Source organism: Lynx rufus, unplaced genomic scaffold (genome assembly GCF_022079265.1).
Source record: "Lynx rufus isolate CCGP_SWC_20201006 ecotype Redwood Valley unplaced genomic scaffold, mLynRuf1.p SCAF_18, whole genome shotgun sequence".
Lineage (NCBI taxonomy): Eukaryota > Metazoa > Chordata > Mammalia > Carnivora > Felidae > Lynx > Lynx rufus.
The window spans coordinates 28,845,645-28,860,155 of NW_025814832.1; the positions used below are offsets into that span (position 1 = coordinate 28,845,645).

Below are 14,511 nucleotides of genomic sequence, written 5' to 3' on the forward strand. Positions count from 1 at the left end.
TCTGTCCAGGCTGTGCAGGAGACAGCGGGTACAAAATAAAAGGCGTTCCAGGTCCACGGCTGGTCTCGAGCCCTAGACGTGAGTCTCCGCCTGCAGGTTCCATCCCTTTCCTAAGCAACGGAATCCAATCCTTGTCGGAATAGTAGATTTAAAAATCTAAGTTAAAAAAAAAAAAAAAAAAGAACTCGCCATGCTTTTTCATGGGTGATAGGTGACACATGTATTGCATTACCTAGGGCTGCATTGGACCTTTCTACGCAGCATTTAAACTTACCTGGCCACAGGGCGCCTGGGTGGCTCAGGCGGTTAAGCGTCCAACTCGATTTTGGCTCAGGTCATGATCTCCTGGTTTGTGAGATCGAGCTCCGCGTTGGGCTCTGCGCTGACAACACAGAGTCTGCTTGGGATTCTCTCTCTCTCTCTGTCCTTCCCCTGTGCGTGCATTCTCTCTCTCTCTCTCTCTCTCTCTCTCTCTCTCAAAATAAACATTTAAAAAAATAATAAAATTACAATTCTAGTTATAGCACACATGTCAGGTAGACCTTTTAAACCTTCCGTCTAATCCAGGGCAGGACTGAATGTAGCAGGAAGGGGCAGTGTCTTTTGGGCAGCGAGCTGGAATTGCTTGTTGGTTCTGTTCCTATGAGACAGTAAGATAATTTGCTTCGTTGTACAATTGTATTTCCCTGCAGGGACGTTTCCCTGACATTTTTATCCCTCTTCCTAATGACTTGAAAGATTCCCTAACCACAGTCAAGACTTTGAGCACATTAGCTCTTTCCAGCACACATGTCGCCTTCTGTTGAGAGTCCCACGTAGGGGAATTTTGAGCAAGAACTTAATTATCAGATAGTGAAATGGTAGAGGAGGAACCGTAGACTATTACTCAGGAAACCAGTTCTTATTCATAATGTCGGGCAGATGACTAGTCCTTTCTGGGCCTCTGTCATCAGTTGGAAAAAGGGAGGTTTGGATCCAACAGCTAAGGGAGGTCCTTTTCAATTCCAAAATTCCATTTATATGTCCAGTGAATGTTCATTTTCCTGTGTTTATATGTACTTATTTAGCAGAAGCATTCAGTAGAATATATTTCCTCAGATTAGAATTAGAATATATTCATATACGCCCTTTCCACTGCCATTTAGTGGGTCCTGATATGTGACTGGCATGATGCCAAGTCTCAGGGATCTGAAATGAAACCATGAGGACCCGGGGAGCTGACGCTCTGGCCAGAGCTAATGTAATAGTAGCAGGAGCAAGGGGTAACATCCTTCTGGAAATCACCCAACTTAGAATTGAGAAGCCCACGTTCTACTCCCTCCAGGACAGCGGATGCTCTATCACAAGGCTTGAACTTTGTGATCTGGCCTCAAGTGTACACAAAGAATTTGGTTTTTTTTATTATTTTTTTTAATGTTTATTTTTGAGAGAGAGAGCATGAGTGGGGGAGGGGCAGAGAGGGGGAGACACAGAATCTGAAGCAGGCTCCAGGCTATGAGCTGTGTGTCAGCACAGAGCCCAATGCGGGGCTCCAACTCACGAACCAGGAGATCACGACCTGAGCCAAAGTTGGACGCTTAACCAACTGAGCCACCCAGGCGTCCCCAAATTTTTTAATGTTTACTTTTGAGAGAGACAGAGTATAAGTGGGGAGGGGCAGAGAGAGAGGGAAACAATTCGAAGCAGGCTTCAGGCTCTGAGCTGTCAGCACAGAGCCTGATGTGGGGCTCGAACCCATGAGCTGTGAGACCACATCCTGAGCAGAAGTCAGTTGCTTAACCAACTGAGCCACCCAGGCGCCCCAAGAATTTTGTTCTTTTGACAGTATCAGCAACCGTGTGAAGGCCTACGGGGTGTCAGGTGCTAGGACTATGACGATGAACAAGAATGTTTGGGTGTTAACCTTCCTGCAGGTTATAGGCTGATGTTTCACCTCTCTCCCAGGGAACACTTGGGCTGGGGCGGGGGGGGGGGGGGGGGCGTGCATGAAGGATTTCAATTAAATTTTACCAGCTCAGACTAAAAATCTGGATTTGAAAAGCAGTTCAAATACTACAGACACACAGGTTTTCCCTTCCTGAATATACTAAACATTGAATTTTTCTGTTTTCTGGAAGACTCTGGTATGGGGAAGTCGAGCCCCAGTTGCCAAGAGCACCAAATTCCTCTAGTCCTGTCTAATCCTGCCTCGTAATGAGCTGAAATGCTGGCGTTTGACCAGATGAGTCGTTTTTGAGATGAACTAGGCCAGGGTGGCACAGTAAAGGCCTGCCATGTGGTGGCTGGTCAGGGCTGCCTGGGTAGTGAGTGGTCTCTCCCAAGTTCCCCTCCTTTCTGCTGAAGCACAGTGAGATGGGAACTGTCTCCAAGAGGCCAAGGTCTCAGGACTGCACCCCTAAGACATGTGCCACTGCCCTGAATAATGGAACAAGCTAAGGACACACATGGTGTCCCTTAAATCTTTGTTCCCAGTGGCTGAGTGAACGAATGGGGCGGTTAAGGGACGGCTCGAATCTAGGTGAGCCTTAGGAGGCCTCCCCCTCCCCCAAATGCTGTGCTCCCGATAGCGATGCCTTGGCACAGCCCCGAAGCCCCTTTAGGAGCATTCAACGATAACAGTTAGTGGTGTGTTGGGGATATGGCCAAGGCTTCCCCGGACCCCACTAGAATGAGCTCCCCTTGTGAGTTTGCGGGTGGCTTCGTGTACGGGGAGGTCCCGCAAGGCGCTCGGCGGGGCCTGTTCATTGGCAGAACCCTCCGCGCGCGGCGTGCCTGCACAACCGGACAGCGAACGGGGCGGTCCCTCCCGTTCCAAACGTCCACCGGCCGCGACCCTGCGCGAGGGGAAGGCGGCCCAGGGCTCGAGCTCGGGGAGCTGGGAGACGGGAGAGCGGAGACCGGACTGCGGAGGGCAGGTGGCGTCCGGACCCCGCCGGGGAGGCGGGCGCCCGTCCCTGGGAGCAAAGAGTGGGAAGCCTGGCGGCCGGGCCCTTCCTCTCCGTCTTCCGAGCGCTGCAGACGGTGACTCGTGCTCCGGAGAGCGCCAGGGGCGCGGCGGGCAGTGAGGGGGACGTGGTGGGCGCGGACCCCCGCTGAGAAGGCGCACGATGCCGCCCGCGACGGCGACCGCCACGGTCTCCCTCCGGGAGCTGGCCGACCTGGCCATCGGCACCCCGGAGGCGGGCGCCGTCAACTTCACGGCCCTGCACACGCTCATCGTGGCCATGCTCCGGAGCCTCAACCTGCAGGAGGTGCGCATCAACTTCCAGTCGCCGTCGCCCGAGTCGAGTCGCTCCTCGGAGCTCCCGCGGACCGTGCTCAGCGCCCCGCAGCTGGCTGTGCCCAAAGAGAAGCCGCGCAGCAGCTCGGCCAGGCCGCCGGCGCTGGAGAGCCAGGTGAAGGACCTCAGCAAGCAGCTCAAGACCGTCACAAGCCAGGTGCAGGGCATCATGAGCCACGTGCAGCACCTTACTTATCCCGTGGGCCGGCTGCCCGTGGACTCCCAGGACTGGCTGCAGGAGGAGATGGCCGTGCTGCTGCCGGACAGGGCTCGAGGAGGGTCGATGAAAATCGGGAAGGACGGCGAGCAGGACGGCGAGCGGGCCAGCGTCACCAAGGTGAGCGCGGGTGGCCAACAGGCCTCTCCCCAAGCGGAGGGGTCCCCAGCAGGGAGGCGCGGGCGCGGTGGGGGCGCCAGACCACCGAGCGGCCCTTCTCGACCTTGCAGGCCACGGTGCTGCTGCACGATGTCGCAGAAGACGTGAAAGCCTTGAAAGAAGCCAAGGAAAAGGCGCAGGAGCATTCCGAGGTGAGGCCCCCTGGTGAGGGAGGTGGGGACCCCCACCTCGCGGATGAGTCTCCCCTTCCCACGCGGCGCTTTTCCTCGCCGCTCCACCACCAGTTCTCAGACACCTAGGGATCCTGAGCGGGCCCAGTGTGGGGCATGGGGGGGGGGGGGCGGGGAGCTGACAACTTCTCAGAATATTCTTTGAGCCAATTTCCTTTAAACAAGAATAAAGTAAGATGGTGGGTGTTGAAAGCCCAATCTCCGTCCTAGAGGAGGGCCTGAGATGGAGAGAGCGCCGTGGTCACACAGCAGCCGCGGGCATCGGCTCCTGAACTTGGGTCTCGGTTTCCTTGGAGAAGGAAGTGGAACTTTCAGACGCACTGTAGGGACCGGAAGCACGAGGCAGTGCTCTTATTTTAGGCCCTCAGGAGGCCACCCAGGGATTCGGAGCTGGAAGGAGGAGGAGGGGCAATTAGGAAGAAGCACCCCCCTCCCCCTCTCCCGCCGAGGCTGGGGGGGGAGCGCAGAACAGCTCAAAGAAGACGGTGGGAGCCAGTGACCACATTCTACCTCGGGTCCCAGGCCTTGAGCGCCCAGCGGGACTCATTTTCACTCTGGGAAGCTTTTCTTTTTGAAATGTAGTGTTGGGGGGGTGGGGGGGTAGGGTGTTTTGTTTTTTGTTTTTGCTTTTAGACTAAAGGCTTGTTTTACCTTGAGATTCCTACATTCTGGAGGTTTGCAGAAGTCATATGGAGCAACTTAAGTTTTAGCAATTTGTCTTGTCTCTTATGGGGTGCTTTTCTCTTTCAACCACACAGACGTTCAGACACCCTGGAAGTGCCTGATAATTTTTGTCCTTGAGAGGCTTAATCAGCCTCAGTCAGCAGGGCTGGGATGTTTCCTTGGTGGGTAGGATGAAATGAATCCCGGGACCCAAGGCTCCATTCCTCTGCTAGCATTTGCTCTTGACCCGCTGTCCCCCAATCCCTCCTCCAGTGCCCCCCCCACTTCCCTTCCTCTAGTTGGCTGGAAAGGAAAAGAAGAGCCTTGACTTAACCAGCCCTACCTCTACCCTCCTCCCCTCCTAGATCAGCACACCTCCTTTCTTCTTCTCCTTGTGCGTGGGGTGGGGTGGGGGGGCACAAGAGGAGCTGTTTTGATCCTCAGTCTCTGAACTCTTCTTCCAGAAAGCCTTCCAACGGATGGATGAACTAGAGAAGATAATCAGAGAACGGGACAAATTCCTGGTAATATGGGCAAGCTCTGTGACAAAGGGCCCTCAAGGAGGCAGCAGGGGAAGATGTCTAGACTCCCACCCCAGAGGTCTGTGTCCCTCTGGGGTTCGATGATGCCCTCTGCCCTCTGGGCACTGCCCCTGGATTGAGGGGAAATCCTTCCCATCCCTGTCCGGGTGTCCCACAAGGAGCTGTCACGGGACAGGAATCTGGCTGCCCAAGACTCACTGGTCACATGAAGGACAGTGACTTGTCCTCAGGGCTAGGGCTAGGGTTCTGTTAGCTCAGTTCTGTTCCTGAAGCTTTCAGGGACTAAACTAGGGGTGTGTGTCTGTCTGTCTGTCTGTCTGTCTGTCTGTCTTCTTGTTGTCGGTTACCGTCAGGATCTAGTGGGCCGGAAGCTGAGTTTGATGCCTGTTGGAGAAGAAGTCACCATGGTCACCTGGGAGGAGCTAGAGCAAGCAATTACTGATGGCTGGAGGGCCTCACAAGCGGTGAACAAATGGGGGGGGGGGGGGACCTGGGCCGTGGTCTCGGGTGGGGCTCCCCTGAACCTCTCTCCCTTTTTACTACTGCACAATATTCCATTACGTGGATGTTCATAATTTCATGTTTCCTATTATGGGTGTTTTATGTGGTTTTTTTCCTATCTTGTAACAAACCACGCTCCAATGTGACCTTCACACATGCAAACATACCCTCAAGGCAGATTCCCAGAAATGGAATGTGGGTTTGTGATTTGGCTAATTTTTGCCAAACAGTTCTCCGCGGAAATGCTTCCAATTTAACCCCCCACCAACAATGTGGGAGAGAACTTGTTTCTTGAGTTCCCACCAGCCCTGTCTTCCAGTACCCGTTTTTTCCCCAGTTGGATGGAAAATGGTACCTGAGTATAGTTTTGATTTGCTTTTGTAGCTTTTCAAAGTTCCTTTACAGTCTGTTCTGAGATGCCTGAGTCCCTTCACTCTTAGTGGACAAAGATGACCAACCTTGGAAATAAAACGTCTTTAGGGGGCCCTGTGCTGATGACTTTGACACATGGGTGCATGCAATCATCTGTCCGTCCTAAGGCGGTGCACAGCATAACCAAATTGTTTTTAGATCCCCACCCTGTCTCCTCCTGAATAAAATGGGTATTCTCAAATGGCCCTCAAGGACGAGGATCAGTTGCCCTTTTGGTCCGGATATTCCCCTTCTCCTGGCTTTGTGCCTCTGGATTACTCAGAAAGGACCACCCTCTCTCCCTACCCCACTACTCACACAAACCAGGGAGACAATGGACCTTTTGGCGCCACCAAGTGGCCATCTGGGGCACGTTCACTATTACGTGGGTGCTTTTTGAATGAGGGTGCATCTTCAGAGGAGTTGGAAGAGGACCCTGCAAACGAAAGGAATGGCCTAGAAAAAGGTTGCCTCTGCTTTTGCTGTGTGTGTGTGTGTGTGTGTGTGTGTGTGTGTGTGTGTGTGTGTGTGTATGTGTGTGTTTTAAGCCAAAGGTTTTGTGCACGTACCAGTATCCTGTTTTAAGTGAACTATGCATTTTTTCAAGGTGCCATAGGAGACACCTGCCAGACCTATAACTAAGCACAATATAAGCTCCTTTAGACATTTTCGCTTCTATGGAGGTAAGAAAGTGTGTGTGTTTTGACAGTTGCTTGTAATCGTGAACAACCCCAGGAACAAATGAGGATAAATTATAAATATGAAAACATCTTTGAGAACAAGTTCTGGTAATGACGAGTCCACCTGCCGCACAGACCAAAATGAATGCGTGGAGAGCGTCCCTGTGTCAGGCTGAGAAAACACGACAGACATGCCAGAGCCCTATCTTTCTTGCACTGTTGGTGGGACCCTTTATGAAATTAGGATTTCAAAAATCAGCTTGTTTTTTTTTTAAGTTTTTTTTTTTTTTAATTTTTTTTTTCAACGTTTATTTATTTTTGGGACAGAGAGAGACAGAGCATGAACGGGGGAGGGGCAGAGAGAGAGGGAGACACAGAATCGGAAACAGGCTCCAGGCTCTGAGCCATCCGCCCAGAGCCCGACGCGGGGCTCGAACTCACGGACCGCGAGATCGTGACCTGGCTGAAGTCGGACGCTTAACCGACTGCGCCACCCAGGCGCCTTAAAGTTTTTTTTAAAGATAGAGCAAGCAGAGAGGGAGAAAGAATCCCAAGCAGCCTCCATGCTATCAGCGCAGAGTCCGATGCAGGGCTTAAACCCATGAGCTGCGAGATCATGACCTGAGCCAAAATCAAGAGTTGGATGCTTAACTGACTGAGCTACCCAGGCGCCCCAAAACTCAGCATCGTTAAGGTCAACTATGTGTTTTGGCCGAGGGGCGGTAGCTCTGAGGCGATGCTGAGGCACAGCATCTGCCTGTATCCTAAGTAGGGGGTCAGGACACACACTGGGACGGTGAGTACAGGGTGATCAGCACAGAGGAGTCAATATCATATCTGGAACGCCAGACATGGGAAAGGAGTTGTGTTTTGATCTGGAGGAGGAAGGCTGCAAGCACACACGTAGCAGCTACAGTTAGGGGAGCTCAGAACTGAGGAGGAAGGTGCCCGTCCCAGGAGTTGAATGTACCTGGGGACACAGCCCAGTGCCAGCCAAAGGCGTATTCTGATGGGCAACAGGGTGTTCTTTACAACTTTGTATACCGTAAGAAGTAAGGGAGATGATTCGTTTTCAGAAATACCAGATAAAAGCTGTGCTAACAGTAGGTTTACAATCTATTGGAACATGTATGAACCCCCCCCCGCCATAATGGAGTCCCAAACCTTTAGACACATCACTTCCTGGTTCTCCCCACCTTCCCCCTTCCCGTCTCTGATTCGAGGCCTTATTTTTGTGGGCTTTGCAATGAGCATGTGCCAAAAAACTGAAGTCTCTGCGTCACCTCAAAGAATGTACATTTGTTCCAGTCAGACTACTTTTTGCCTTACATGGGCATAGGCGACTTCCGGGTAAGGCTGTAACCTCCGTAGTACTCAGCCAGTGAGGAATCAGGGGAGGGACTTACCTCTGTAGCACTCAGCCAATGAGGAACCAGGGGAGGGACTTGCGTGCTAGGAGGTAAATTGCTGTAACTGCCCAGAGTGTGCCCGTGGGTCAGATGCCCACTCTTGCAAGGACGTTGATTAACGTTTGGTGATCAACCCCTCGCCTCACTGTGCTCGGAGTCTCTGCCTCCCTCCTTTGATTGGGTGGGTGGCCTTAATTCTCACATATACCCAAGAATGATGATGTTGCTTCTGCTGCTTCTCCTTCTTCCCTCCTCCTGTCCTACTACTAGGGGTCAGAACCGAGAAGAGCCTACCCTAGCCCACCAATCAAAACTTTCGTTAAGGGAGGAAAAAGCTTCCTCACTTTCCTGTCATCACAGTGTTGAATCTGAATTTCCAGCTAGATCCCTTTGTGACGGGCATTTAACAATGGAAGAATTTTTCAGCAACCATTTTACCAGGCCCACGGACCTTGAGCACAGACGTTCTCTTGCAGAAATAGCATGTCCGAGATAAAGGATATTTTCTCTTCAAAGCGTTGTGGCCTCTAAACAGAGTAGAAAGCAAAAATTAAAACTTGTATTCCAGTACAACTGTGAAGTTGTGATCAGCATTTAGATATCTTCTGCTTCAGGACCCAAAGAACAGTGGAGCAATCGTGAGGAAGCAAGACTGACCCTGCTCTCATCTACCTGGGCAAAATGGCACGTCCCCGGGGAAACAGAAATTAAAATGTCGTAATGTCTCGGCGTCATGGACATAGTAGGTAGGTTCTGTGGATTGGGGGTGCAGATCTCATTTAAGGCAGGAAGGACTGAAAGCCCCAGTCCAGGAGGGAGCGCTAGATGAATCCTTTGTAGAGACGAGTTCATCTTACATCCTCCTCGTTCAGATCACAACCTAACAGGCTAACAGAGAAGGAGGGGCTTAAAAGAAATGTATTTTGACTCAAAATAGACCCCTTGATTCCAAGATGTACAATTCCCCGCCTTCACATTTTAGCGTCTCTGAAATCAGGTTGTGTCTTTGAGTTGATGGTATTTTGTAATTGATTGGCAGCATTTTCCTTTTTCTACCGGTACGTAAATTGATGGTCCATCGTAAACGACACCACCTTAGGCTTGCTCAAGTGAGGAGAGCCGGCACGAGATACACTTTGGTAGGAAAGTCCTATGGTATTGACTATCTTGGAAGGTGAGAGTTGATAAGTGGTCTTAACATAGAGCACCTGGCATCTCTGCCTCCAAGATCCTTGAACTTGGCGCAGGGTGTAAGGGACAGAGCAACAGATGGCTGTTTTCCAGATTTTCCCAGCTGGAGGGGGGGTGAGTAGTTACAGTTTGTTGTTTAGAAATCTAGGAGATGAGTCTGAAGTACGGTTCATGTTAGGAGGTCAGGCCTGGCACCTGTTATTTTCAATTCCCGTGATCCTCAGCTATGATGTGGGTCTCATCTGATGCCAGTAACAAAAACGAGCAACTTTTCTCTTTTTTTTTAATGATTTTTTTAACGTTTATTTATTATTGACACAGAGCGTGAGAGCAGGGGAGGGGCAGAGAGAGAGGGGGAGGCACAGAATCTGAAGCAGGCTCCAGGCTCTGAGCTGTCAGCACAGAGCCCGACGCGGGGCTCGAACTCACAAACCTCGAGATCATGACCTGAGCCGAAGTTAGTTGCCTAACCAACTGAGCCACCCAGGCGCCCCAAAAACCAAAACGACCAACTTTTCGAAAACCCCATTCCATCCCCCCACCATAACCATTATATCCATTTTTCCAGGATTGCAAACTGTAGCTTTAGTTTTAGGCACTGTGGCAAGCTGAATAGGATTGATTTACGTGGCAAAAGGGACCTGGTGGATGTGAAGCAGTTAAGGATTTTGAGATGGGGGCTTATTCTAGATCATCTGGGTGGGCCCAGTGGTGTGATCACAAAGGTCCTGATGAGAGGGAGGCAGAAGATTCTACTACCGAGGAGGGGAAGGAAATGTGGCCACAGAAGCAGAGATTGGAGCCATGCAGGTACAAGCCAAGGAATGCCAGCAAGTCTAAGAAGCTGGAGAAGGTGAGAGCCTGCAGTCAGCTCCTGCCAGTCACCTTGACTCCAGCCCAGTGAAACTAGCTTTGGAATTCTGCCCTTCCGACCTGTACGATAAGAAATCTGTGCTCTCTGAAGCCACTAAGTTGTGGGGTAGTTTGTAATGGCAGCCATCAGGAACAGGTTAATACAGTCCCCTTCTTCCTCTTGAGGGCAGTTCATGAATGATTGTCTAAGTCTTGTAGGTTTAGCTGAACTTTTCCGATATTGTTTCCGAATGTCAGGCAGCAACCTGGACGGACACAAAGTCCACAGCAATTGGTTCTGGAATGGTTTTCTGACACGAGCAATACATTAATACATTGGGTGTCTTTTAAGATTTGCCTTCAAAATCTTTGCATGCAGTCAGTTTTCTTTCCCCTCCCTCCCTCCCTCCCTCCCTTTCCTTCCTTCCTTCCTTCCTTCCTTCCTTCCTTCCTTCCTTCCTTCCTTCCTTCCTTCCCTTTCCTCCCTTCCTTCTTTCCTTTCCTTTCCTTTCCTTTCCTTTCCTTTCCTTTCCTTTCCTTTCCTTTCCTTTCCTTTCCTTTCCTTCCTTCTTCCCTCCCTCCCTCCCTCCCTCCCTCTCTTCCTCTTTTGTTTGTTGTTGTTTGTAGTGATTGATTTTAACTCCAGTAGGCCTCTCTAGGTGACAGGCAGAACCCTAAAATGGTTGCCAAGACTCCTGCCCTCTGCTGCGCACACCTGTATAATCCCCTCGGGTGTGGGCAGAACCTGTGGATATGATTTGGTACCTCTCCCATAATTAGGCTGCTAATACACTGACTTTGAGTTAATCTCAGGAGGGATTGGGTGGCCCTGACCTAATCAGGTGAACCCTCTCAAGCATGTGAAACCCGAGTCTGGCCCCTGTGGAGGGGGCCGAGTGGCTGGGATCGAGAGTGGCCTCTAGGAGCAAAGAGCTACAGCCGGGCACGAGGAGCTGAGTTCTGGCAACAATGCTGAGCCTGAGATAAGGCCGCAGCTTGGCCTAGATTGCAGGCTGAGGGCCCTGATGGAGAACACAGATAAAACATGTCCAGACTCATGACCCATGGAAACAGTGAGATAACCAACTCTAAACTCGTGTCGTTTTCGGTGTCTATGTCTGTGGCAATTTGTGAGACGGCAGGAGAAAACGAGTCCAGGTCGTTGAACCGGTGTCTTTGTTAAATGGTTTGGGGCCTCACCGAGTAGTTCCAGAGCTAGGATTGCAGGTGGGCCATCAAGTGTCACCAGTGAGGCTCCTGACCTCAGAGGGAAGTATTGCGCTCTGCCAAGGTGAGGCCCTGAGACGTTGTAAATCTTTCGTGCTTCCTGGGATCTTGTAGGTGATTGGGAAGAGTAGGAAATTGTTTCGCAAAGATTTTAAGGTCTCCCAGGGTCCAAGGAGTACACACTAACACTGGGTGGTGCCAGCCTCACCCTGGCCAGGGTCCCCTGCCGAGAGCTGTGCGTTTTTGCAGCTTTACGGATGCTGTTCAACCGATGTGGAACAAGTTGAGAATGACATTTAAGATTATTTGGGGCGCCTGGGTGGCGCAGTCCGTTAGGCGTCCGACTTCAGCCAGGTCACGATCTCGCGGTCCGTGAGTTCAAGCCCCGCGTCGGGCTCTGGGCGGATGGCTCAGAGCCTGGAGCCTGTTTCCGATTCTGTGTCTCCCTCTCTCTCTGCCCCTCCCCCGTTCATGCTCTGTCTCTCTCTGTCCCAAAAATGAATAAACGTTGAAAAAAAAAATTAAAAAAAAAAAAGATTATCACTGGGGGTTGGGGGGAGGGGGCGGGGGTGGAGGCCCCTGGCTGGCTTAGTCCGTAGAGCATGCCATTCTTAGATCTTGGGGTTGTGAGTTCGAGCCCCACAATGGGTGTAGAGATTGCTTAAAAGAAAAAATCAAGGAGAAAAAAATAAAGATTATAATCATGGGAACTTGGATCCTGACTAAAAAATGATTGTCATGGGGATCACACCACAGCCTCTGGTCAGGATTAGATGTGCCTGAAAGAGGGTAGTGGGGCTTATGGAACGGCATGTTTTTCCCCCACGTTTAAAAATTGACTGAAGGGGCGCCTGGGTGGCGCAGTCGGTTAAGCGTCCGACTTCAGCCAGGTCACGATCTCGTGGTCCGTGAGTTTGAGCCCCGCGTCAGGCTCTGGGCTGATGGCTCGGAGCCTGGGGCCTGTTTCCGATTCTATGTCTCCCTCTCTCTCTGCCCCTCCCCCATTCATGCTCTGTCTGTCTCTGTCCCAAAAATAAATAAACCTTGAAAAAAAAATTAAAAAAAAAATTGACTGAAAAACATAGACTTTATCTTTTTATTTTTTTTTAATTTTTTAATGTTTTTATTTATTTTTGAGACAGAGAACATGAACAGGGGAGGGGCAGAGAGAGAGGGAGACACAGGATCTGAAGCAGGCTCCAGGCTCTGAGCTCTCAGCACAGAATCTGACACGGCTCGAACTCCCGGACTAGGAGATCATGACCTGAGCTGAAGTCGGATGCTTAACCGACTGAGCCACCCAGTCACCCCTAGACTTTGTCTTTTTAGAGTTTTAGGTTCACGGCAAAATTGAGTGGAAGGCATAGGGCTCCTGGCTGACTCCACCAGTGGAACATGTGACTCTTCATCACGGGATTGTGAGTCCAAGCCTCACATTAGGTGTGGAGCCTGCTTAAGGAAGGAAGGAAGGAAGGAAGGAAGGAAGGAAGGAAGGAAGGAAGGAAGGAAGGAAGGAAGGAAGGAATTGAGAAGAAGGTATAAAGATTTCCCATCTGCCTTCTGCCCACACCTACCTGCATAGCCTCCCCCACTAACATCCCCCAACAGAGCGTACATTTGTTACAACTGGTGAACCTACGTGGACTCATAATGTCACTCAAAGTCCATAGTTTTTTGTTGTTGTTGTTTTTAATGTTTACTTGTTTTTGAGAGAGAGAGAGACAGAGCATGAGCAGGGGAGGGGCAGAGGGAGGCAGACAGAATCTTAAGCAGGTTCCACACTCACCATGGAGCCCAACGCAGGGCTCAATCCCACAACCCTGGGATCATGACCTGAGCCGAAATCAAGAGTCGGACATTCAATCCACTGAGCCACCCAAGTGCCCCAAGTTCCCTCCATGTCTTTTCATGACTTGATATAGCTCGTTTCTTTTTAGCGCTGTATAATATTCCATTATCTGGGCTAGACCACAATTTGTTTATCCATTCACCTACTTGAAGGGCATCTTGGTTGCTTCCAAGTTTTGGCAATTATAAATAAGATTGCTGTAAGCATCTGTGTGCAGGTTTTTGTGTGGACATAAGTTTTCAACTCCTTTGGGTAAATACCAAGCACCGTGATTGCTGGGATATAGAAAGAATATGTTCAGTTTTGTAAGAAACCGCCAACTGTCTTCCACAGTGGCTGTGCCATTTTGCATTCCTACCAACAACGAATGGAAAGTTCTGTTGCTCCATATCCTTGCCAGCATTTGCTGTTGTCAGTGTTCCAGATTTTGGCCATACTCATAGTTGTGTAGTGGTATTGTTTTAATTTGCATGTCCTTGATGACATTCCTGATGTTGGTAATTTATGTCTTCTCTTATTCCTCATCAGTGTGTCTAGAGGTTTATCAATCACGTTGCTTTACCCAAATAGCTTGTTTTTTCATTTTATTGATTTTCTTTGTTGTTTTGTTTTGTTGTTTTCTGCTTTCTGCTCAGACCTTTAACATTTCCTTTCTTCTGCTTGTTCTGGGTTTAATCTGCTCTTCTTTTGCTGGTTCCTTGAAGTGCAAGCTGAGACTTTTTTCTATTTCAGTATTGGCATTTAGTGCTATATAAATATGTCCCTAAGTATTGCTCTAGCAGCAGCCCACAAATTCTAGTATACAGTTCAAGATACTTTCTATATCCCTTTTGATTTCTTCTTTCATCTATGATCTATTTAGCAGTCTTATTTTGTTTCTAAATATTTGGGGATTTTCCAGGGATCTTTCTGTCACTGATTTCCAATTCCATTGTGGTCAAAAAATATAATGTGTACAACCTGGATCCTTTTCGATTGTTAGATGTATATTTTATGGCCCAGAGCATGGTCTCTCTTGGTAAATGCTTGTGTGCACTTGAGAACAATGTGTCCTCTGCTATCCTTGGGGCAAGTATCCTATAAATGTCAGTCAAGTCACATGGGTCATAGTTTTGTTCAAGTTTACTGTATCTGGTGGGTTAACCTTTGTGTCCCCCCACCCCCACCCCTCCAAAAGGTATTGAAGTCCTAACCCTGCAATGTAAATGTGACCTTATTTGGAAATGGAGTCTTTGCAGAAGATCAAGTTAAGATGAGGTCATTAAGGTGGGCCATAATCCAATATAAGTGAGTCTGTATAAAAGGGGGAAACTTGGACAGAAAGAGACACATATAGAGA

General features: G+C 49.8%; 1 protein-coding gene across 1 annotated transcript in view; it reads left to right on the plus strand.

The window, feature by feature from the left end:
* Window positions 1-3,107: 3,107 nt before the first annotated feature.
* QRICH2 (glutamine rich 2) overlaps window positions 3,108-14,511 on the plus strand; it is a 33,844-nt gene continuing 22,440 nt past the window's right edge. The window contains exons 1-4 of the mRNA XM_047080428.1: window positions 3,108-3,617; window positions 3,728-3,808; window positions 4,975-5,034; window positions 5,406-5,516. Coding sequence (XP_046936384.1) covers window positions 3,108-3,617; window positions 3,728-3,808; window positions 4,975-5,034; window positions 5,406-5,516 — 762 coding nt within the window. The remainder of the gene's footprint in view (window positions 3,618-3,727; window positions 3,809-4,974; window positions 5,035-5,405; window positions 5,517-14,511) is intronic.